The sequence below is a fragment of the Cydia amplana genome, chromosome 18, assembly GCF_948474715.1.
Source record: "Cydia amplana chromosome 18, ilCydAmpl1.1, whole genome shotgun sequence".
Classification (NCBI taxonomy): domain Eukaryota; kingdom Metazoa; phylum Arthropoda; class Insecta; order Lepidoptera; family Tortricidae; genus Cydia; species Cydia amplana.
The window spans coordinates 12,219,853-12,246,070 of record NC_086086.1 but is presented as its reverse complement, the minus strand read 5'-3'; the positions used below and the strand labels follow the sequence as shown (position 1 = coordinate 12,246,070).

Below are 26,218 nucleotides of genomic sequence, written 5' to 3'. Positions count from 1 at the left end.
GGCAATACTTATGCGCTGCGAGAGAAAATTGCCAGCTCTCTCTGTTCACCCGTAGTATCAATTGTTGTAGTTACTTAAGTTTTATTAGGTACCCTATTTCTTTAAATTTCATCATAATCAGCCGTGTATCCCAACTTGCAGATGTCGTCATCAAAGGTCTTGTTTCTATACTGCTTGATCTTCGTCAGCCACGTGTAAAGCGAGGCTTCTTGTCGCTTCCCTCCGTATCGTATTGGCAGACACTCTGGATCGATGTACCTGGAGAACAGGAACATCCATACCAATATTTTAAATGCGAAAGTGTGTCTGTCTGTCTGTCTGTCTTTCTGTCTGTTTGTTACCTCTTCACGCTTAAACCGCTGAACGGGTTTAGTTTAAATTTGGCATAGAGATAATTTGAGTCCCTGGGAAGAACATTAGGTATGTCGGAAGTCATCCCTAAACAGGGTGAAAAGGGGGGTGGAATGGTGGAAATGAGAAAATTAACGAATTGCCTGTTAATTGATCTCTCAAATTGAATGATTGCTATTACATTTTATCCAGGCGCTAATACTTACTCTAGCTGATGTTACTGATTCTACGCAGACCAATTCGCGGGCAAAAGCTAGTAGGATGTAAAGTAAAATCATGCAAGAAAACACAAAAGGACTTCCATTATTTTATGTCTAGCTAAACAGAAAATTAGACAGTGAGTCGCACCATCATTGCTATATGTATACCTATATCTCTGATAGAGAATCTTTTTGGCCTCATATCAAAGGGTCTAAATCAGGCGTGCGTTGCTTCTAAGAATCCATAAACTACAAATTAGGACACTAGATTTTATTCCAAGATTCCAACCGATTACTACTATTTACATCTTTCTACTCTCCTTCGTATACCAAACTGTAATGGTATACTTTTCACTATGGGCTCCTTCAACTAAGTAATGACTTGTAACAAAACGCTCGCGAATAATAATTATTAAAGAAAAACTTATGAATAGATAGATCTAGTAGATCTAAGAGAGACTAAGTAGATCGTTATAAAAGTAGACCTTTTTCTGAACAATTAGAAGAGAGTTTCGAAGGAAAGTTGAAGGTATGGACGCCGTTTTGGACAAATATACAAAATAGACAAACCTATGCAGAGAAGCTAAGTCGTTGTGGAAGTAGACTTTCTTCCAGAGCTCGTCAGCTGGTGCCAGCCTTTTAAAGAAGTAGAACAGAGTCTCGAAGACACGGGAGCAGTTGACCACGTGGACACCGCGTTGGTGAAGCGGGAATGCGTACTGGAAAATAAAAATGATAAATGTTGTCAGGTGCTGTGGTGTTACTTACCACCACTTTACTTTGCCACTCTAGCACTTTTTTTTAGTAGCAAGGGTGATTGATATATCTAGTCTTCAAGAGTTCTTTACTTACTCCTAAAACGTTCATAGCTTGTAACGCGATCGACGGTGTCAAATGCCTCATATGTTTCATGGTCATTCCCGCACAGTCCACCATGGCCACTCCACCTAAGACTTGGAGTTTTGGCTGCATGATCCCAACTTCGAGGAGGAGTAGGGTGCCACGGATGAGGTCTTCGACTGGAGTTTTGTCTGGGTCCCAGAGACCTGGAAATTAACAGTGACACATTTAATGCTGGTAATTGTCAGTTGACGGGATAGTGATGGATGTTACCAGTAACACCAGTGTTACTCGAGTCTTAACCTTTTAACCGCCTTAGAATACGTCATAGAGCGTGCTCGTGTCGCCGTGGGGTACGAAGTTACACGGAGTTTCGACTTATTTATCAGACAGCGGCGAAATGAGCCCGATTTTGTATGTCTTATATATCAGTCTACGGCGGTTAAAAGGTTAATTTAATCCAACAACGGTGTGCAAGATAGCACAACCAAGGAACGTATATTGATTCCAAAATTTCTTCTCAAATTGGAGTGAAGACCTTCGATAGGCTAATTCACGTAGACTGCGTACTTGGTTTAAGCAAGGACGTTAAAGTGCAGTATGTCAATTTTAATATACAGGGTCGTCATTCAACCGAAGTTCACTCTATTAAAAAGGCTAGATCAATTAACAATTTAGATGCTGCGCGGCAGTGTGCGCAGCAAGATAGTGTGCGCAAATACCCTTACTTAGCTGATATAGCCGGTCAATTTTGCTACGGGGACATAAAGCCCATGCTAATTATAGGACTTGACAATTGGCATTTGTCATTCGCTACAGACGTGCGCAAAGGAACCAAGACACAACCTGCAGCTATTTTAACAGCTCTTGGCTGGGTTTTGTTTGGTTGCGGTTGCAGCAAGACTAAACGAGTTGACGTTGTCAATCATATCACAGTAAGCGAGCCTGACTCCGATAGCGATCGTTTTTCTCTAGAACACCTTATTAGGGAGCAATTTAAGATCGATTCAATTGGTATATCGAAAAAAGAAGCCCGCAATGCTGACGATGAGCGTGCCATACAAGTGCTAGAGAGCACGGCTCACCGTCTGCCAGTTGGCCGTTTTGAGGTAGGATTACTGTGGAAGGCTGATAATCTGGATATTCCTGACAGTTACAAGTTAGCACTGTCCAGATTCCTCAGCTTAGAAAAGAAAATGAGTAAAGATCCTTGCTATGCTGAACGTTATCGTCGCAATATTCATGACATGTTAACCAAAGAATACGCTGAAGAATGTTCTTCCAACCCTGCCTCTGGACGTCCTGTTTGGTACCTTCCTCATTTTGGCGTGATTAACCCAAATAAACCTAATAAGTTGCGAACGGTACACGACGCAGCTGCAAAATCTTACGGCGTGTCATTAAACTCTTTGTTATTGACTGGCCCTGATCTTTTGCAATCTTTGCTAGGTATTCTAATGCGTTTTCGTGAGGGTGCCGTCGCCTTAAACGCTGACATTCGTGAAATGTTTCCGCAGATCAAAATCATTGAAAAAGATAGAGACGCGCAAAGATTTCTGTGGCGAGATACCCCTGGTGAGCTGATTAAAACGTATCGCATGTCATCCATGATTTTTGGTGCCGCGTCGAGCCCATTTACAGCCATACACATAAAAAACAAAAATGCTTTAGAATGGCAGGAAACTTACCCTGACGCGGCTCGAGTAATCATCGACGACCATTACATGGACGATTGCATCACTAGCTTAGACGACGTCGGCAAAGCTGCCAAGTTGGCAGCTGATATTTACACCGTACATGCTCACGCCGGTTTTGAGATGCGCGGCTGGACGTCGAATAATCCTAGTGCGCTTTCGTTGTTACCAAAAGAATCTTTGCTCGAGGTGCCTCACTCTAATAATGTTGACGTTGAATTAGGTCGCCTGGCTACGCCCGTTCGCACGCTAGGTCTTATCTGGCAACCCGCTAACGACCTGATTGGTTTTAATACTGGCATTAGGAATGATACCGTGTTGCCGGAGAAGCTAACAAAGCGAGAGGTTCTAGTGCACGTAATGAGAATTTATGACCCGCTTGGAATCCTTGCACCAATCGTCGTTCGTGGTCGTATTATGTTTCAAGACGCTTGGCGCAAGGGTTTGAACTGGGACCAAGAGCTCTCTCAATGTGACAGCGCCGCGTGGAAGTTATGGTTTCAAGACCTGATCTCCACTTCCAGTTTACAGATACCACGCCGCTATAACTTGAGCGGTCTCGAGGTCGTAGAGTGCGAATTACATGTGTTTTCGGATGCTAGTGAGTCCGCCTTTGCTGCTGTGGCCTATTGGCGCTTTCTATATGTGAATGGTGATGTAAGGCTCTCCCTTATCTGCAGTAAAGTCCGCGTGTCTCCAATTAGACCTGTCTCTATTCCTCGTTTAGAACTTCAAGGTGCTTTAATGGCCGCGCGCCTTGCCACATCGATATGCGAAGCTCATCGACTGAAGCCAATGAGACGCGTTTTCTGGTGCGACTCAATGACTGCACTGGGTTGGCTTCGTAGTGATGCGCGCACCCTTAAACCCTTTGTATCTCATAGAGTTGGCGAGATACTGGAGCTTACTAACATCAGCGAGTGGCATTGGATACCGAGCGACCTAAACGTAGCCGATGATGCTACACGTGCCAAACGTTTTGTGCTCTCTCCAGAATCTCGCTGGATCTCTGGGCCTACTTTTCTCCTTTCCTCGGACTGGCCCGCTGAACCTCAAATTGATGTCAGCGGATTGGGCCGCGAAGAGTATAAAAACATCATTCATCTTATCACCGAGACTGATCTGCCCGCACCAATCTCTGCGGATCCAAGTCGATTCAGTTCATGGCCGAGAATGGTGCGAGCAACGGCAAAGGCGCATCAATTCATATCATTATTGCGAATGCGTAGTATGAGCAGACGAGGCGTAAACTTCAATCTTCCTCGTCTTGAAGGACTCTTATGTACCTTCCACCCAACTTGCACATCCTCTCCTGGTATCTCTAATCCCCCTAATATCCCACCAAGAATAACCGCGACTGATTTACGTCTAGCCGAGTGCCATATTTTGCGGCAAAGCCAACTGGATTCCTTCAAAGAGGATATTTTGCGGATAAAGAACCGAGACCCGTTGCCACGAAGCAGCCGCCTTTTCAAACTGTCCCCCTTCATAGATGACAAAGATCAACTTCGAATGTGCAGTCGTATAGTCGCAGCAACAGGCGTCCATGATGAAGTTAAACGACCACTGATTTTAGACGGAAAACATCCAGCAGTACGTCTCCTAATAGCCAGATATCATCAAAAAGCTGGCCATGCTAACAAAGAAAAGGTTTTGAACGAGCTTCACCAAAGATTTTGGATTTTAGGCCTAAGAAATGCTGTCCGTGTAGTGGCCCATGACTGCCAGTTTTGCAAACTTCACCGTGCCAGAACGTTTCAACCACCGACGGGAGATCTACCGGAGTCTCGCTTGGCTCATCATCAAAGGCCGTTCTCTTTCGTCGGCCTGGACTACTTTGGACCCATACTTGTTTCGGTTGGTCGAAGAAGGGAGAAGCGCTACGTTGCCCTATTTACGTGCCTCGTCATCCGCGCCGTACATCTTGAAGTGGTACACAGTTTATCGACGGATGCGGCCATAATGTGTCTACGCCGTTTTATTTCTCGTCGAGGGACACCACAAGAGATCTGGTCAGACCACGGAACAGCCTTTGTTGGGGCAAACAGGGAGTTACGAGCTCTTTACGGCGACTCTGTTGAAGATTTTGCTGCTAACGAATCAATCAATTGGCGTTTCATTCCTCCCGCAGCACCTTTTATGGGTGGAGCGTGGGAGCGGTTAGTTCGCAGTGTTAAAGAGGCTTTAAAAGTGACCCTCAGAGAACAGGCTCCTTCAGACGAAGTTTTAAGAACACTTTTGGCGGAGGCTGAAGCCCTAGTGAATACAAGACCACTAACCCATGTGTCACTCGATGCCGACGCTGATGAGGCTCTAACACCGGCCCATTTTACACTTACATCTCCATCTGGGCGCCCATTTCCCGCTACCCTCACCGATGCCGATCTTCTTAGTCGAAACCAGTGGCGCAGAGCAGTCAGGCTAGCTGACCATTTCTGGCAGCGCTGGGTCAAGGAATACCTGCCCTGCTTGTCACCACGTGTAGGAGGAGGGTCACCGCCTAATGTTGCAGTGGGTGATGTTGTGATCATTTGTGATTGCAACCTTCCTAGAGGCTCGTGGCCCAAGGGTCGCGTGACCGCCGTATACCCCGGCAGAGACGGGATCGTTAGAGTGGCGGATGTTGCTACCGCCGCTGGAATCTTACGCCGACCCCTAAAGAAGCTCGCGAAAGTCCTTGTCTCTACTTAAAAAAAGGGGAGAATGTGCAAGATAGCACAACCTTTTTGTATAAATTTACCTTTTTTATTATGTTTATGGTTTTGATACTTTTTTGTCTATTTTTATTTGTCAGAATACATTTTGTTTTCTCCTTACCAGTGCCTATTATTATAAAGTCGTTTATAAAAAACGGTGAGACATTTGCTGGTGTTATATAATAGAATAGAGGCAATAATGTTATTTTTTGATACGGTAATTGCAGTAAAATACGGCAATTCAGGTGCATTCTGATCAAAACTTCGTCATGCGGCAGCAGTTCCATTGCCGTACGTGTGGATGCCGCAAGATGGGCGAAGAGCTGGCAGACCCAGATGGAGATGCTGGGATGACCTGGACGTATATCTCATCGGATGGCCGGAGATTGTTGAAATCCGATGGAGATCGTGGAGGGAGGCCTTTGCCTTTGCTCTTGGGGCACCATATAGGCTTAGATTAATAATATAATATTAACTAATAATTCTTACCAAGTCGGCACAATATGAATCTGCCGACATCAGGCCGGTCATACAGCACACCCTCGAACACGTTGCCTAGCCGTCGCATGCCGAACCAGTCGACCCCGCGCCAGAGGTGCGGGTTCTGTTCTCGGAACTTGCAGTAGCGGACCATCTGGAAAACGATCATGTGCTTTTTTGAATTGCAAGGCAAGTATGGGTTTATTTGTTTACATAATATGTGCATACTAACTCCTAAAACTTCGTCTGCGTGGAACGATGATGATAATATTTGATTATGTTCGCGATCAACTTTCTCCATACCAAATATCATCTATTTTTTTATAAATTCATCTAAAGTGGTTAAAAAAAAACAATAATTAAAACTTACTTTTTCTACTCCAGCACTTAAATGTGTCAATTAAATGACTGACAGTGATATCTAAAGCAATGTCATTTGAATGATTTGTCTATAGGCTCATAAGATGACTGCTAGCAGTCATCTTATGAGTATAATACAACTGCTTTATTTTTTTTAAAGATACAAGTTCCGATCATCTTGATTGAAAGAGGTATGTTTTAATAACTCTTTTTTTTTTAAATAATAACTCAATTTTTTTTAAATAATAACTCTCTTTTTTTTAATAATAACTCTTTTTTTTTAATAATAACTCTTTTTTTTTAATAATAACTCTTTTTGTTTTTTTTTTTGCTGCAGCTGTCATAGAAAAAGTAATGTATGCAACAGCTCATAATTGGTTCTTAAAATTCTCGGGTCTTTTTTTACAAAACTCGACTACGTCTCGTTTTGTAACTTCGACCCTTGAATTTTAAGAACCCTTATTATATCACTGTTGCATAAACTACTATAAGTACATGACTTTAAAATAAATAAATAATGTTTATAAATCACGTTTTGCGGGACAATGCTACAATTTCAAACGCCCACCAAATTTAGCTTTTTACGACACCGTTATACGGCTTCTAAGTACCAGGGCAACATAACTCACCAGGCGGTGCGCACGCGCGGGCACCGAGCGCCTGGCGCGCAAAAACCGCAACAGAAAAGCGTCGTCCATCTGCGGCGGCTGGCATTCTCCGCGCTCTGTGAATAAAAAGGCGTTGTGTTATTCTTTGAGAGTTATGGGAGCCTGGTACCGAATAAAATCTTTCATAACGTAACATTTATTGGCAAATGATATCAAATGTTGAGTGTTGTTGGTGGTTTGGTTGACTGATTCCATTGGCCGATTCACATTCTGCGTTTTTGTAGTTTATGTCTTATGTGATGAGACTCTTACGGCTATCGTATTAAAGTCTAATTTTGTAAAACGCATTCGTATTCGTGAGATGCAAGAACTTACAAAATGTGACAAAGGGAAAGGGAATGTAAGTGATGTGGTATGTGTTCATCGCCGCTCTAGCGTAGGGTTGCCATAAGTGTGGGGACTCAGACCGGGACATTTAAAGAAAACCGGCCAAGTGCGAGTCGGACTCGCGTTCCAAGGGTTCCGTACATTACACAATTTTTAACAATGTATTTTTTCATGTGAAAAGTGAGTGAAATATCTATAAAAAACCCGTAGGGGTAGCATCAAAAACTAAGTAATTAAGTCCGACTCACGCTTGACTGCACATTTCTAATAGGTTTTCCTGTCATCGATAGGTAAAGAACTATTTTGTTTTTTTTTTCAAAATTTTAGCACAGTAGTTTCGGAGATAAATTTTCCATGTGTTTAAATGACAATTCATTGACTAGTCAAGCTACCATGTAGATTCAAAGAGTCAACCAGCAAAAAACGCGAGCGCAGCGAGCGCGAAATTTTTTGTGACTAAATTGTGAAAGCGTGTTAAAAAACTCCGACTCCGTGTTAAAGCGGGCCTAAAACTCCGAAGTTCCCCAGTGAGGCGAGCTTTCATGCGAGGTCGAAGCCGTGCTTCAGGATAAGCTCAGCTAGAGCATAGACGCCGACCAATGTCCATTGTATCAAAAAGCGAGACCGCAGGCCGAGCTTGGCGCAGCGAGGTCAAAGGCTAAGCTGAAGAAGAGGAGATTTGGAAGACAAACCAAAAATGTAGGTCAAAAGTGAGGCTGAAGGTCGAGCTCAGAAATCTCATTACTTAATAAGCCCGAAGCGTACTTATAACCAGCGCGGTGAGCTTTCATGCGAGGCAAATGCCAAGCTTCTGAAACAAATGTTTATATTTGTTAAAAATTAAGTGACGCCGAAGGTCGAGCTGTAAGAAAGCAGCGCTCTAACACGAACCAATCGTCAAATGTAACTCAACAATAATATGTGTCATATGTACAAGAGTTACTCGGAGGGCCGAAGTTCCATTGATGAGGTTTTAGGCCCTCCGGAGCCTGAAATTCGAGCTCTACATTACAGACTTTAAAAGCTATAAAATAACATAATTTACATACCTAATCATCTAATGATTGTGTGTCTGAGAAACTGATATTGGACATTAGGTAAAAGTGGGTACCATAAAACATTGTTTTTTTTTTAATTTTGGCCATTTGAAACGTAGAAATGTAGGTATATTATTATTTACCAAGTCCAGAACCCTACTAAATAACTATGATTTTTAAACCGGGACAATTTTCTTATCGGCCGGGACGCCGGGACACCGTGCTTCAAACCGGGACATGTCCCGGCGAACCGGGACGTAAGGCAACCCTACTCTAGCGTCTCTATCTGATTTAAAATGTTAAAAGCTCAAGGCGTCTCCAGATTTTTTAATTTGGTTAAGTATATTAAGTATTAAATTAATCTCATTTAAAGCCGTCATTTTTATCTGTGATCTCAGATCAGAGGGCGTCTCTCTGGCACCTCTCTCGCAGCTAGCGAGCTCGGAGAGCACAGAAATAAAGATAATTTAAACTGTTATTTTCTGTGCGTGAGACGCACCCAGCAGAATGATATCACGATGGATCAATGTTGACTCGAGTACTTTAACTTTTTTTTTAACACTTCTATTTCGTTCTGCTTTCCTTTACCAAACTTGTTTCGTAACGATGTTTTCACTTTTCACATTCATTCAGTCTTTCTTTCCTTCAATTGTTTTTCCCTTGTTGGGCACTTCACTAAGTTTATGCGAGTTAAGTTATGACATCACTACTCACTACTTTATGTTGGTGTTGGTACCTACTTAACTTAAGTAAGAATAAGTACGTTCATTTACTTGGCTTTGGCTAAAATTACTTGGTTTTGACTATTTTAGACCAATAAATTAAATAAATAACAAAGACTAATCAAAATAGTAAGAAATACATATAAAGCATATAGGTACTTACTTACTTTTACATTTTCAACTGTTTTAAAATTAGGCCTGTCAGTTAGAACAAAAAGTTGACAGCTCCGAACAACTGACAGGCCGATATCGTCCGGCGGACTGGTACACAGTGGGCCTCTTTACGCGATCTCCCATCAGAACGGTGAGTCTCTACTCTAGTCTCTATTCACAAAATATCACGTTACCACAGAACAATCGTTACCATATATCATGTCCCGCAGCTCCTGTATCTTGCGCGCTCTGCTGTCCGGGTCCTCGGCGCACAGGTTCCAGGCCTCCTCGGCGAACTCGGGGCTCTCGTGGCGGTCGCACTCCGCCTGGTACGCGATCTCCTCCCACCGGAACGGCATTATGGAGTCCTGGTGAAAGAATTAAATATTCATTTTGTAACTTCCATGCGTCACATGTGGGTGAACCTTGCGACCCTTGCGTACTTATGTGTTATTAGTTTGTAAGTTTGTGCGTCTAAAATCTTTACGCTGCTCGGGTCGCCACCTGATTTTTAGGGTTTCGTACAAAACTTTGTTTACGATACACTTAAATATGGGATCACTGAGACCGTTTGACGTAGATCATTTTGTGTTGAAGCTAAACGTACTTACTCGTACATCGAACATGCATTCTTTTATAAATTAACGGAGATGATTATAGTCATTAGTCCTTATATGCATTATGGACGTACAAGATGTACAGGTAAACTATGTTGTATGTGTGTACAAGTGTTGCACAAACCGAAGTAATTTGTTAGAGCTGATAGATCTGAATTGACCAACTTCCTAAATCGGTTTTCAGCTGTCGGATGCCGGCGTTGCAACACATAATCCATCAGGCGTTATCAATTCCCTTCTGGTGGCAAAAACCACCCTTAGTACTAAAGAAATAAAGTTAAAAATAACATAAAAAAATAGTGGATTATGATATTGTACAAATCCTGTAATGGATTGTAATCGCTGCCGCTGATTAGGTATCTATTATAATGATTAGTAAAGTTATTGTCTTCTTTTTCTAAATTCTAATCATACCATGGATTTACAAATAACCCGGATAGTATTACAGTTTGTAGGTTACCTAGCTAGGTGCCTTTTTTTGTCAATCAAAATTGAACCGATCATCGAGCAAGGGGCTATTCATAAATTACGTCATTTCAAATTAGGGGGGGGGGGGTCTGGACATCGGATGATGGTAGCATGACGTAGGAGGAAACGGGGTCATTCGAAGCATGATTTTTGGATGAAAAGTCGTCAAAAATAGATGACGTAATTTATGAACAGCCCCCAAGAGGTATCTAGGTAATCATAGGGGTCTATCTAGACTATCTAGAGATAAAGGGTCTTGACAGACAGACGGACGGACGGACAACAAAGTGATCCTATAAGGGTTCCGTATTTCACTTTTTAGGTACGGAACCCTAAAAATGATCTCCTTGGTTATCTTAAGGGTCTTGAACTCCTGATTTTCTCATAAAACCAGCGAACCATAACATTATAATTATAATCTGTGCCATAACACCATTTAAATTAAACACTTGTAATGTGTATGTACACACACACATTGCTAAATGTTGAAAAATGTAGGTGCAAGTCGAGCACCACTACAAAACCAATGTAAATATGACTATCTTCACACATAACAGTAAGGTAATTGAAGATCAGTTCATTCTGGTGGATAAAGAGTAGAGTTCGGCAAACGTTTGGACTTGTATTCGCAGTCTATTACCCGCAATTGCTATTATAAAGTAATCGTAAATCTAATCAAATGATTTATTGCATTCAGCAACATAATAGGCACACGGACATAAATGTATTTAAGCTGGTATGTATGTAGTTTTAATTACCACTATTAACAGCATTATATATTTTTTGCCATTTTGGGAGGGAATCTATTAAGTACCTAAACGTTCAGTAGCTATCTGTATTTAACCTGTACACTCAGCAGCAGAAGTTGCTATTAAGCGGGCGAGGTGTTCAAAATGATCTTGACGCGACTTTATTGTTAAGAGAATAAGAGCGTGTCAAGGTAATTTTTGAACACCTCGCCCGCTTAGCACCTTCTGCTACTGACTGTACATGCCTACATAATCAGCCCTAGTAGCACGGTCGCATTTTTATCGTTTATCACCATGCCTGTCACGTTCTAACAAGTATGTAAGTGCGAAAGTGACGGGCATAGTGATAGTCGATAAAAATGGAACCGTGCTGAGCCCGCTGTTTACAAAGTACTCATATTTCCAGACGTTGAAATAGGTAACATAATTATATCCTCCTCGGTTAGTTAAGTTATAATACCTATACATTATTTTAATTATACCAAAACTAAGTATTTAGATACCTTTATACTCATAAAATTCGGATTTTAATTCGGATTGAAATTAGTACCTACCTATTTAGCACTAAAGTACCTACCTATTTCAAAATTTATTTAAATAATTGATTTTTACGTTACGTAGGTAATAGTTATTTTTTCATAAGCTTGTAGTTAAGTGAAATCAGGCATAAGTTGCTCAATTTTCAGATCTGTCCTTAAGGAACGAGTAAAACCGCCTGCGTGACTAGTCAAGTTAACATTCACTAAGCCCTTCACTTGTACTAAATTAAATAATAAGTATAGGTACTTAAGCTTAAAGTTAAGTGAAATCAGGCATAAGTTGCTCAATTTTCAGATCTGTCCTTAAGGGTGCTTAAGGAACGAGTAGAACTGCCTGCGTGACTAGTATTTACAAGTTAACATTCACTGAGCCCTTCACTTGTAATAAATTAAATAATAAGTAATCGTAATGGCGCACATGAACCGAAGGGCAAGTGTAGTACTTTCGATACAACGCGTGATATTTTTTTATTGCAAGCTTGTTAACTTTTAACTATCTAAATATGTATAAGTAAGTAAATACCTAATTATCAGTAAGTAGTCGATTTTAGGTCAATATCACGGGCGTTTTAAACGCCAAATTCCTTTTGGAAATATGTTTGATAAAGTGCCTTTATATTTTTATGATATTTTTGACCATTTGGCAGCCGTTTCCGTTTAGGAAAATATGTAAGTAACATAGGTACTTCGAAACACTTTAGATAATTATGTTTAAAGAAATTAGAAGAACTGTCGAACCTTTTGTGAGTGTCGCGACATGTCGTGGTCAAACATCGTGGCTTCTAGCATCAATCGTGCCGAATAGAGCAGAAAAAATCGTTATCGAAACAAATACATACGTCTACCTGACGTTTATAATGACACCCTCACACTTTGTCCTATTCATGACCGGTCTGGCCTAGTGTGTAGTGAGTGACCCTGCCTGTGAAACCGATGGTCCTGGGTTCGAATCCCGGTAAGGGTAATTTACCTATTTGTGTGGTGAGCACAGATATTTATTCCTCAGTTATGGGTGTTTTCTATGTATTTAAGTATTTGTATATTCTATTTATCGTTGTCCGAGTGCCCATAACACAAGCCTTCTTGAGCTTATTACCGTGGGACTTAGTCAATCTGTGTAAGAATGTCCTATAATATTTATTTATTTATTATTTAGGTACCTATAAGTCGGTGCCATGTTAGCTTAGACGGAGTGTACATTTCACGTTTTTAAATGAAGTGGCTCATAGTGACAACAATGATTTAGCGTCGACAAACCGTTTGTATTAATACAAAAGCGAGTGACAAACGTTAATGAGTTGGTAATTGCAGCGGACTGCCACCATTCGTCACGGTGCACAGTTCTTGCGTAATACGGCGAAAAAATGGCTACCTAGAGACCGAATAAAGACCCCACATTAGCGTCTTTAGAGCGTCGAGGTCTAGTCAGCGCTATGAAAAATGGTGTGGCTGCGCAGTTGCGCCAACTTTACGTCGAGCAGCAGTTATAGAATTGACTAAACGCCGATGCTCGGGAAACACTAGTGTGGTGTCTCTACGAGTAAATGTGAACCGACATTAGCGTCTTTTGAGCGTCGGATCTAGTCAGCGCTATGAAAAATGGTGTGGCTGCGCAGTTGCGCCAACTTTGCGTCGAGCAGCAGTTATAGAATTGACTAAACGCCGATGCTCGGGAGACACTAGTGGGGTGTCTCTACGAGTATAAATGTGAACCGACATTAGCGTCTTTTGAGCGTCGGGTCTAGTCAGCGCTATGAAAAATGGTGTGGCTGCGCAGTTGCGCCAACTTTGCGTCGAGCAGCAGTTATAGAATTGACAAAACGCCGATGCTCGGGAGACACTAAAGTCTATTTTTTATTCCGTAGACTGAAATGACATTTCATAGTATGAATATCATGTGTCATCTCATACTATGAAATGTCATTTCAGTCTACGGAATAAAAAAAATAGACTTTAGTGTGGTGTCTCTACGAGTAAATGTGAACCGACATTAGCGTCTTTTGAGCGTCAGGTCTAGTCAGCGCTATGAAAAATGGTGTGGCTGCGCAGTTGCGCCAACTTTGCGTTGAGCAGCAGCCATAGAGTTGACTAGAGTTCACTAGACAGACGCCGACGCTGAGGTGACGATAGCGTGGCGTCTCACTGTCGTTTTTTTGCACTATGTGACTCTCTAACATCACAGTCAACTAACAACTATATGTACCAAGGTTTCGCAATAAAGAATTCTATATTATTCTTTATTAATTTCATTATAAGTACATATGTCATTTTCCGTTTTCAATCACGTTTAATTATCAAAGATGTAAAATTATAAAAAAAACAGAATGAACAACAACAAAAACATATTATTTTATTCAAATATAGTCTTTGCCTTAATAGCTGCCATCTACAATTTTAATTCCTATTTAGGAATATATGTGGAAACATAACCAAGTGGTCAACTATAAGAATTAGAGCGTTTTCACATCGGATATCGGATATCGGATAGGACCACAAAGCATTTTTTAAAAGCTCCTTTTTACATTTATTTATTCATTGTTTTTTTAAATGTTATTCAAAAGATAACCTCAAACCCAAGGACCAGAGTCCAGAAGGACTTGATGCCGTAGGCAACTCTCTAGAATCAGACCAAGATAACTCTGCAGCGTTTTTTATAGCACGTACGTCATCAACGTCATAATTTAATAGATGTTTAGTTTAAAGTTTGCACTTACACTTACACTTGCACGAATTGCACGTCTGTGCTATGAAAATCGCTGCAGGATTATCTTAGTCAGCGGCGGTAGTACGGTCGCATTTTTATCGCTTCTCACCATGCCTGTCACGTTCTAACAAGTATGTAAGTGCGAAAGTGACGCGCATAGTGATAGGCGGTAAAAATGGAACCATGCTGCGCCCGCTGACTCTAGCTTCTTTTACTTGGGACCGGTTGCACCAAGCTATCTGTCAAGGTCAAAGTAGTTCATTAAAACGCCAGAACGCTTATGGTGACGTCATATCGTGGGATTCGACAGGTTAAATGGCACGTATTTAAAAACTGGTCAACTAATTAATCGAATTTGGGTTGTTTAATAAAATAGAAATGGGTACTAAAATTAATACATTGGCAACAAAAACGGAGCCTTAAAATATATCAATATAAGTTGTATTTTAATGCGGTTACTGCTTTTGTTTATTTTTAGGCAGGTATGTAGGTACCAAATAAGTATTTATTTGGCAACTGAATTATTAATATTGGAGACTATTTATGAAGCACATTTTAAAAAGAAAACAGCTATCTATTATTTCAAAAATGAAGTTCCATTAAAATATTTCGTTTGGTCACTAACTCACTACACGGTACAACCTAACACGCTCCTCCTCGCTTCGCTCGTCGTCGCACCTATCTTTTGCCTCTGGCAGAACACAGTGGTATCTATTGAAATTAGTAATTAAAAATTGAAAGACCTAATGGTATAATGGCCATTCGGTGTTTCATGATCAGGAATTTTGATTATATAAGTACCAAATTTTATGATCGCTTTACAATATTAATTGCCAACATATTATTTTAGACGCCAACCTATCACTTCAAGTTCCCTATAATTTTTTTGGGGAGGAAAGATTTTGCTGCTACTTTTTTTTAAAAATATGATGCTTATATTTGAGCTGAGACCATGCTCTAATGATGGTGGCATTTGCAATATCTGGGGCTAATGGCAACACAGGCATTCGATGCAGTTGCAGAACTGATCTACACAAAAGTACACAACATTTTCAGCCCAAACACACTATATACACAATCAAGATATCCACTATGGCGTTTCTTATAAAAGATTGGCACTGGCCTTATTTTTGGCGGCAGCCGATCGTAAAATCAGGCAGATCATGAAACGTGAAAATCATTGTCTTCGTTTCCTGAGTCGACGAAGCCTTTAAATCCAATGTTTCACAAGTCGATATATTATATATAACTAGATCAAGTGGTATAATGGCTATGCAAGTCATACAAGTACTTGAAAATTCGGCCAAAACACGCTGAAGTGCTTTCGAAATCCGTGTTTGCACGTTTAAATGTGGCCTCAACTTATTTCGATCCAAGATAAATCTTTGCTCAGATTGCAACGGTAACCCTGAAAACGTAAAGAAACGCAAACAAGTACTTGTAATTTTATCTCAGCTCTTTGCCTTAGGCCTTAGTTAGTTAGTTAGTGCTTCAGGCATTTTCCGCAAATCGACAACCATTTGTGCCTATTTTGCGTGAAACGAGGTGGCGCTACTCTAAGCAGTGTTTTCAGGTTGCTGACTGCCTTAGGCCTTAGATACACTTGTAAGTTTTACTTACGTAAATAGGGACACAGCTATACTACAGAATGAGTGATGAATATCGTTTTCTCATTCTATAAAATAGCTTTGTCCCTACTTACGTAATTAAAATTAAAACTTACAATTTTATCTCAGCTCTTCGCTTTAAATCTAAAATGTTACTTTTAATCTATCTTTACCTATAGGTAATAGGTAGATCATGTCTACGACTTTTTGGCACTGATGGCAGTTCAATACCTAAACTTTTTTATTATAATTATTGCCCCCGCCAAGACGAGATTAAACTTTTCCCACTATAACTCCAGACTCAGACTTTAATAGAAATAAGTTTTTGGCAAAAATTTCATTTTTGGTACAAGCTTTTATCGCTGACTGTTCTTTTCTTACGACAGACAACTAATACTCATCGAGACAATTCTAAAAACCCCTAACACAATTAGGTTGCGTTGTTTCATCACAGAGTTCCCATGGCCAACTCCTGTCTCCATCATCAGATCAGTTCGATGGTACCATAATATTGCATTGTCATCCGACTTACATGTGTATGCAAAATTTCAACTCAATCGGAAACCGGGAAGTGGATCAAATTTAACTTGCAAAATTTGATTAGATACAGACCGACAACGGGACAGGTGAAACTAAATAAAAGCTTGTAAAAAATGATTTCACTTTAAAGAAGAACGAATAACGGTTTTATCTATGCTTGCACAAACAGTTAGAATGTCTAGTCTATGGATTACCTACATTCTAGATTATAAATAGATTATACAGTCGATTAGAGCACCATTAGCACTTTCTTTCACTTTTTCTTTAATTTGCAATGTTTTTAGTGGCTAAAAGTCTGTAGTGGCTAAATGTTGATTTTTCTTTAAATTTTTGTACATTAATGCGTTTGAGCAAACATCTTTGTGTTGTTTTTAGAGTCTGTGCGGAAATAGAGTCTGGCTAATGAAAGTTGAGCCTGAGATAACGCGGGAATTTCAATAAAAACCGCACCTGGCAATAAAATTACTATGAAATTAAATGACAGCTTGAAACTGACAGCTTATTTGATAGGAAAAAAAGTTGCCATATAAAAAGTTTTAAATTAATCTCAGGCTCAACTTTCATTAGCCAGACTCTAGTCGTGAAATGTATGGAATCCAAATAATCCAATACATTCTACGACTCTTCTCTTTCCGCACAGACTCTATGTGTGGGCGTATGACGGATGGGGTTGTCCACGTGATAAAAAATGATTGGAATACAAGTAAGATTACTGAGTAGGTACGATCATCATATCCGTATCCAGTATTAAAACGATAATATCTAAAAATAACTCATTATAAGTCTGTTAAAAATAGAAAGTCTACAAGAATAACAGTGTAATAATTCCGCTTTTCTTTTTGGCTCATCCACTTCTATCTACGAGTATCTAATCTACGCGTACACGGAGTGCTTTGCCCACTGCCACGCTGCCTTGACGTCTGATTGGAAAGAGGCACAAAAAGTCTGTACTTAAGCCTTTTAGGGCCACCCCACACCAGCGTCTTCCGAGCGTTGGCGTCTAGTCAACTCTATGGCTGCTGCTCGACGCAACGTTGACGCAACTGCGCAGCGACGCCATTTTCCATAGCGCTGACTAGACGCCGACGCTCAAAAGACGCTAGTGTGGGATGGCTCTTAGAATTCCAGATCATAGAGCCTATTCGACTTAAGAAAGTTATGAAAAGTGACTTGACCAGGGTACTCTAATTTTGCTGTAAGTGGCAATGCTAACGTAATCAGGCAAATGTTTAGGCCTTAGGCAAATAATGTTGGAATCAAATAACTAGATTAATAACATAATATACAGATTAACGTAAAATAAAACAGAATGCCATTTTTGCTAAACCAAAGTAAAGTATAACGTCATATGCAGGTGATATAAAATACTGCCGCTACCTATGTATTTGGAATTTGGATCGTGTAACATCCTTTTATAAACTAATATTTAACTTTTGTCACAATACCAATGTCGGAAAGTAGTTGAAAGTGCCGCCGGCAGCAGTGTAGTGGACGCGGCGATTAGTATCGTCCATCACAACATAATGGACATTTGCATAATCACTTCACAAGCCAAGCCACGCAGTGACACAGTTTTTTTGCTACTGACGTTATTATTTACCGCCGATTCACTTCGTGGTTTGTTTATTCTTTTGCGCTGAGTGTTGAGGAAATATTTAAATAAGGTACAGTCGAACCAAGTTAACTCTGCATGCCATTTGCAATAAAATAAACAAAAGTTAAATTGTAAAAATAAAACTCTTGTATAAAGAAGATATGGAGACGACACCGGGACATAAATAAGAGGAGGCCAGGAAATTAGAAGACACCAAAAGATATGGCGCGCTGTGCGAAACTGGCGTCGAAAGATATGGACGTCGCGAAGGTTTTTTGTATCTTATCTCAATTACTTATTAAAATTTTGCTTGTCAGACCGGCTATATTACTAGCTATTTTATACTAAAATTATATTGCTGTGGTATGCAAGGTAACGATATACAACAGAAAATTAAACTTAGTTTCAAGATTATTTTCTATCGAGCCAACTTTAACCTTCTAACCAAGCTTTTGGTTAGAGACTGTCCCTGCAAATATAGTCTAAGTAGTTGCTGTGTGATGTTTTTCTTAGAATTTGCCGTTTATTAAACAAAACACGTAAAAATTCAATAAAAAATTTAAAAAAAAATGCGTTAGCACTTAAATACAAACTCAAAATGTAAGAGTTGTAAGACCCGGATCGAGCTGGATTCCTTTATGGTGCTGTATAATTTCTTTCGAAAGCTCGTCACAGTGACACCCCACTTTCAATCACCAAAACTTGATTCCGAGACCTCAATGCTTGGAAAGTTGTTACTATATCTGCAAAGTCGGAATAATCACTTTGGTAGCGAAATTTGGTATGACCTTAATTGATCGTCGATAACAGAGTCTTATTAATGGTAAGGTCGAATGCCTTCACTTTATAGAATGGTAAGAATTTGGAACTCTAATACCCTACCTTGCCTATTGCCAATCTTTCTTAAACATGACCAACTTTAAGGTTGGGGCAAGATGGGGCGAGTAAGAAAAGCACTTGCAGGGAAAGTAATAGTACTCGTACCTAAATTACCTAAACCTATCGGATAATACTAAATAAAATTACTTAACTCTATTCGGGAGATTAAAACTGCTGACTTTAGCGTGCCTGTACTTATGTACAAGCAATTAGCAATATTTGTGAAAGTAAACCCATAACTATTTCCTAAAGTTAGAGACAGAATACAATGCACATAATGAGGGCAAATTAGTGTTACCAAAAACAATAGTTATTTGTACAACAAGTGATCAAAGTTTGATATTTCTTCGAGTGCTTATTTTGAGTCCCGTGCAAGCGAAAGATTCTATAATAGATTCACGAGCGTAGCGAGTGAATCTAATTTAGAATCTTGAGCGTAGTAAGGGACTCAAAAGCGCACGAGATGTAAATAACTTTGATCTCGTGTAGTACACAACATTTTTCACCTCAGCGCAGTGAGAACATACCTATTAGACAACTTGAAAAATGTAATCCTTCTTCATCACTTAATGATGCATAATACCTGCACTCATGTTTTCTTAAGATATACAAACAATTAAGTTTAATTACCGCAATGGAACACAAAAACAAAACGTAATAATAAATTCCAGTAAAATAATATAGAAATAACAAACATTAACTGACACTTCAATCGCCAACTTTGACAACAAAAAAAATCTTTGTAAGATACGGTCCGAATTGCGGATACGTACTATTTGTCAACTATGGTAAAAATTCTTAAAAGTAAAATAATTAATTTTGAGTGATGATCTGTGTATTTTTTGAGTTCGTTATTTTAATTGTACAATAAAATACCTAAAATATAGTATTTTATCAGTTTTTATGAAATCTTAAACTTTATTTTTATTTATTAATTATTAAGAATTCATACTCGTACGTGGTTTGGAACGATGCGGTCTGAAGTTTTTCGGGGGTCTATTATAAACCGTGAATATACTGTTGAATGTCGTTTTAACTTTTTTTTGTCTGTTTCTTTTTGCTAACAGTGTGAAAGGGACAGAGATAATAGAACCCAAGTATTTCGAACTTTTATTAGACCCCGCATGTTGAAATGACATTTGACTATAAAGGTCACTTGAATGTCATTTTGTCTCACTCAGTGAGCAAAATCGCATTTTGCTCACTGTTTTTAAGAATCAAAGTACCCTTGTTCGAGCTGCTGAGGTGAAAATCTGTATTACTGTAGAAGGAACGCCTACATTATGGCCATCAAAGTATATAATCAACTGCCTACTAATCTACGTAACTTGCCCTTGAATAAATTCAAATCTCAGCTCCACCAATGGCTTACTCATAGAGTATTTTACTCAATAAACGAGTTCTTTGCTTACAAAGAAGCCTCTGTACTATATTAGTTAAGTTAGTTGCATGATAGATTTAGTCCTTTAATTTTAAGTTTTTCATTTGATATTCGCACGCCAGAAAAGGCGTAATATGCAGGACTATTTTTTACTTAATACTTAAGACCACTATGTAACCATATTACTGCGAATAAACCATTTGTATTTGTATTTTTCAAAAATACTTTCACGTCGAAGGTAACTTTAAAGCTCAGGCAAGTGCCAAGTATACGCGATTAATAGGCCAATTCAATTCAAGTGTCAGTTGTTCGATCTGTTTCCTATTTGATACTGATCTGTCAGTATTGGAAACGGATCTAATAAGTCATGTAAGTCTCGTTGAAGTAAATAATAATGTGTGAAATCGCGAATGTTTAAATCAGTGTTAAAAAATTATTTGATCATAATTTGAATTAATCTCAAGTAAAGCATTAGAAATAATAGACAATAAGTACCTATTCGCTTACTATTGTCGTGTCTGTGCCAATAACGATCGGCCATGACTTCTATCGTAACCATTGCAGCGAGAGCGATACTTGCATTAGTTGCAATAGATTTTACCACAAACAATTAAATTGTGATAGTCACAGGGCTGGGCTATAACGTCCGGATAACGGGGCCATTTTTATGTTTAACGTTTTTTTGTATTTGGATGCATTTTACTAATACTTTCGTGCAGCTGCTAACCTTTCTGGCTAGATAGAGTCTGTGCGGAAAGAGAATAGTGGAATGTATGGGGCCCAATACATTCCACGACTCTTCCCTTTCTGAACAGACTCTAGCAAGAAAATTTACCTTTAAAGTCACGAAATCAAATGTTAAAAATATTCTGTGAGTGTGTCTTTTGATGAAAATGATCGGTTTGTATCAGTTATTAGATACCTACTTAATAAGTATGGTGGTGGTCATTTGAAAAAGGTCTTTCACAAAAAAATATAGTGGACGATGAAGTCATAAGTAAAATAAACTTCGTTGATAAATCTCTTATCTATCTTTTTGACTATCTATCTATTTTTTGGTTATCTTTTTTTTTGTTTTTAGGTGTAATTATACTAATTATCACTCTTCAAATGTAGCCACTCTCTTCTCGGATTAACAGTTATTTTTGTCAGTATGACTCATGATTGTTTAAAATGTAATTAGTACCTGCATTTTAACATACAGTATGATTATATATGTATTAGTAAACATAACCGCACTTTTTCCGAGAGAAACTGTTTGTTCATTTATTCAGTAGATATGTACAGTCAGCATTAATAGTAGCGTACAAAAGGCAGGCAGAAAAAATAACTGCTACCCTCTAATACTTTTACAAGTAGAGATAGAGATATAATTTAATTTCCGGAGACTATGTACAACTTACATTTTATTTTTTCATCAGTCAGACTACAGACTTCGCAGTACGAGCGAAATGCAAGCGCGAATGATAGCAAAATAGGTACTCTATTTATATATCAAAATTTAGGTTGAAATTCGACTCTAGATTTCACATTCTGCGACATTCTAATGGCATTTATTCATAAACGCGCTACAAGTCTCAGTCAGCTTACTGCATATTCATTAATCATTTTTCTTGTTATTTTGACTACATGGATTCGTAAGAAATTAATAAAATATAAATTAACTAATTTTATGAAAAAGTTGTTGTTTTGCATATAGAAAACATATCATACCATACCAATTTTTTCATCTCATCCAATACTTACTGATACTGACTGTACAGTGTACATATTCATATTTTCGAGATGTATGAAGAGTGCCGAGTGCCGAACAGCCGAATATTTGTAGTAAGTACGTAGGTACTTAAATAACTCCGTACGTAATGAAGAGAAAGTCTACCGCGGAACCATTTTGAGATGAAACCTGAAGATTATCGATGGCATACATCATTTTCGTGTGACACAACTCTATGTGTATGTAAACCGCAATTATTGCCTGAGAGACAAATAAGGGAGGGAATTTTTAAGGGAGTATTGTTACTGAATTTATAGGCAACAACGGATACACAATGTGTCTACATTTTAAATGCATATGGGCCACCCCACACCCCCCGTCTATTGAGCGTCGGCGTCACGGAAATATGGAAACTCGACAAATCCGACCTTATGTAAGTACTTTCTGTATCTCCGAAACTAAAAATGGTTGAAGTGGGTGCTGTCAGTGGGTGACGTGGGTACCTGTGGTATTCATCACAGTAGGTATATATTCTGATGACGTTTCATAAAGAGTAGCTAATTTAACTCTATTCAATAGTGAGAAAGCCTATTATTATTATGTAGTTATCTCTACTTGGTATTATACATATATTATGTATGTATGTATGTCACTTTATTGCACATAAACAGGTTTACATAAAACGGACAAAAACAAAACAAAAATAAGAATGTTATGTACAAAGGCGAACTTATCCCTAAAAGGGATCTCTTCCAGCTAACCTTTGAGAAAATGCGAAAGGATCAAACACTATTATCGTCCATAATCAAATAAAGCTCGCGTGTAATAAGACATTATTAGGTATGTCGGCGGCCGATCGTAAGATCAGGCAGATCGTAATGTTCCTGTCTAATGTTTTGACGATAGTGACATTAAACCAATATATAGGTAGGATAGGTCCGTTAGGTTGCTTTAGATGCCCGAAGGGCAAACTGCCCAGAAATAGGAGCCCCGCGTAGCGGGGCTTCGTCGACTCAGGGAACGGGTCAAAGATTTTCACGTTTCACGATATGCCTAGGAATTTCACGATATGCCTGATATTACGATCGGCCGCCAACAGGTATACCTACTTATTACCGGCATGTCATCATATTATTATAACTACAAAAACGTCAATAACGCATATTAAGTTAGGTACCCGTTTTTTTAGGTTTATTTAATAGAAGATGCAAACAGAATGTGTGCTTTCGATACAAAAACTAAGTACCTAATATGTAGTCGATTTACGATGGTGTCTGACGTAATATCACAACACATGATTTCGTTATTTGAAATATTGTCAGTCTTAGAGTAATAAAACTACAAAATTCAATTTCACTCTATTACCTGTACCACTACCAGTTTGGCACTGACATACTTAAACGTAATCAAGAACCTATTTTACTTTCTATGCATCTCGCTCGTACTCGCATATTAGTGCAAGCGAGATGCATAGAAAGTAAATTACGTTCTCGAAAGCGTTTATGTCAGTTTTGACACTGTCAATTACTCATGGTACGGGCTCTGTTCAAATAGTGGAGCGTATAACGGCATCGTGAGCTAAATGTCAAATTTATATTAATGACGAGGCATTGTTAAAGTGCTTCTCACGGATGGGATGGTCGCGGATTTATCATGTAGCTATCTCGCACTTAGATATTTTTTAGAACGTGAAAGCCTCGGTAACAGACTGGAAGATGATAAGGGCATCTTAGCCCCTCGCAACTGGTGGACGAGAATCAGTGATGTAAATCAAAATCACTGATTCTAACACAATAACAATAACACGGGGTAACAAAACAAGGAGGTATATCGGGCTCAACACGGACTCTTCGCCCGAGCGGGGCCCCAATTTGACCGAGAGGCCGAAAGCCAAGGCCCACGGGTATCAGAACTGACAGCATACCTACTATAAATATTTACACAACTGCCTGGTAGCGAAAATACGAATGGTTAATAATCAATAATCAAGTAAAAGATGTTTAGTTCAAAGTTCAAGTAAAAAACCGGCCAAGTGCGAGTCGGACTCGCGCACGGAGGGTTCCGCACCATCAACAAAAAATAGAGCAAAAAAATTGTGTTTGTTGTATGGGAGCCCTTAAATATTTATTTTATTTTATTTTTAGTACATAGATTTGTTGTTATATCGGCAACAGCAGAGATACATCATTTGTGAAAATTTCAACTGTCTAGCTATCGCGGTTCATGAGATACAGCCTGGTGACAGATGGACGGACGGACGGACAGCGAAGTCTTAGTAATAGGGTCCCGTTTTTTACCCTTTGGGTACGGAACCCTAAAAAATAGTCACGATCATTTTATCTATTTTATCTAGATAAATCTCAATGTTTACCGGAAAATATATTCTTGTGAGGTGCTAAAACAAATATTATGAGTACGGAGTAGGTATCTAATCTAAAACAAAGTTTACCTCTTATTGGTTCAAGCTATATTTTTCCATATTATCCTAAAACTATAATTATTTTTAGGATTTTTAGGAGGAGTACTTAAAGTTGTGTTCATGATTTATATTATAAGCCTTTAGGGCTGTCTTGGCAGAGATCCATTTGAATTTACTCGTACTACTTAATTTCCATCCATTTTAATTGTTGCATTGATCGAATGGTCCAGATAAATACCCGTCCAAACATCTGTGTATATCAGCTCAAAATCCCAGTAAGTATCTTTGTTTTTCCCAGTATTTGTAAAATAACCTGTCTAAGGTTGGTTATTCCACCTGTCCAATTTCTTGGTCCAATGTGCATTGCGTCTCATTCTCTCACTAAGCAAAATGTGAGAAGCAAATACACATTGGACAGGCGGAATACCACCCTAAGTGTAAGGCCTGAGTGTGCGCTCGAAGCGGAGCGTTCGGCGGGGCGTGCAGCGTGGCGTCGAGCTCCCAAGGGATTTGAGCAGCGTGCACTAAGGCCGCTCCTATACGTTTGCATTTGTTTAACATGCACGCCGCACGTCTCGCCCCGCTGCACGCCCAACTCGAGCGTCCACTCAGGCCTTACACTAAGACAAAGCCAAAACAGAAGGGTCATTTACCAACAACATTTCCGAATGCACACTTTTCGTCATCTTGTTTTTATGTCCCCAAAAAATGTGACGGAGTTGAGCTTTTTGTATGTGATGTAATATGTAATTTACTTATTGAATCCTTTATCGGTGGATCATAATTGTATTCGTATTGGACTAGATGTACAGATGCAGATGTAGAAATACAGTAGATATAAAAAAAATTCGGCGTGTCTAGTAACACACACCACACTAGCGTCTTTCGAGAGTCGACGTAGTCAGCGCTATGGAAAATATAGCGTCGCTGCGCAGTTGCGCAAATGTTGCGTCGAGCAGCAGCCATAGAGTTAACTAGACGTTCCGCTCGGGAGACGCAAGTGTGGGGTGGCCCGAAAATGAAAATAAACTCACTTTATTCCGAATCCGAACACAAATGGTCACAGTACAATAACCATTAGGGTGAATATCCCAAGCAATAAAATTTGATGGCAAGACTGAAAACGCTGGTGCAGAAAGTCAAAATAGTCATATACTATTTTTTTTTGGAAACATCTCTTAGCTATAGAGCTCGGGCAATAGCTAATATTAAAATATTAAATAATTTAATCATTGAAAAAAAATAATAAAGGCTCAATTTTTCATTCAGGTGGGTTGTCCGGAACCCAGTTATTCTTGTTTAATGCCGCATAACTCTAAAACTATACAAGATATCAAATTAGTTTTTAGTTCATTATAATACCATATCAATAAAGAACCCTTTAAAATATTACTTGCTTACTAACTCTTTAATAAACCCCCTTATTATGCGTAAAGAAATTTGTCCGGCAAAATAATCCTTATTACCGCGGACAAATTT

General features: G+C 39.2%; 1 protein-coding gene across 1 annotated transcript; it reads right to left on the bottom strand.

The window, feature by feature from the left end:
- Positions 1 to 101: 101 nt before the first annotated feature.
- On the bottom strand, positions 102 to 25,788 carry LOC134656336 (clavesin-1-like). Its single transcript, XM_063511852.1, has 7 exons — positions 25,774 to 25,788; positions 9,740 to 9,896; positions 7,251 to 7,345; positions 6,271 to 6,415; positions 1,404 to 1,597; positions 1,122 to 1,270; positions 102 to 258 (listed from the first exon to the last, which is right to left on the bottom strand). The coding sequence occupies exons 2-7, from the start codon at positions 9,885 to 9,887 to the stop codon at positions 102 to 104; spliced, it is 888 nt and encodes a 295-aa protein (XP_063367922.1). The 5' UTR covers positions 9,888 to 9,896; positions 25,774 to 25,788.
- Between the last annotated feature and the right edge of the window lie 430 nt (positions 25,789 to 26,218).

Bases quoted from the DNA above. Each gene is read 5' to 3' on its own strand.
- LOC134656336 (XM_063511852.1), bottom strand. From the start codon at position 9,887: ATGCCGTTCCGGTGGGAGGAGATCGCGTACCAGGCGGAGTGCGACCGC. The intron at 1,271-1,403 runs GTAAGTAAAGAA...TTTATTTTCCAG, and splicing joins AAGCTATGAACGTTTTAGGA to TACGCATTCCCGCTTCACCA. The intron at 259-1,121 runs GTTTGTCTATTT...CCTGTTCTCCAG, and splicing joins GACTTAGCTTCTCTGCATAG to GTACATCGATCCAGAGTGTC.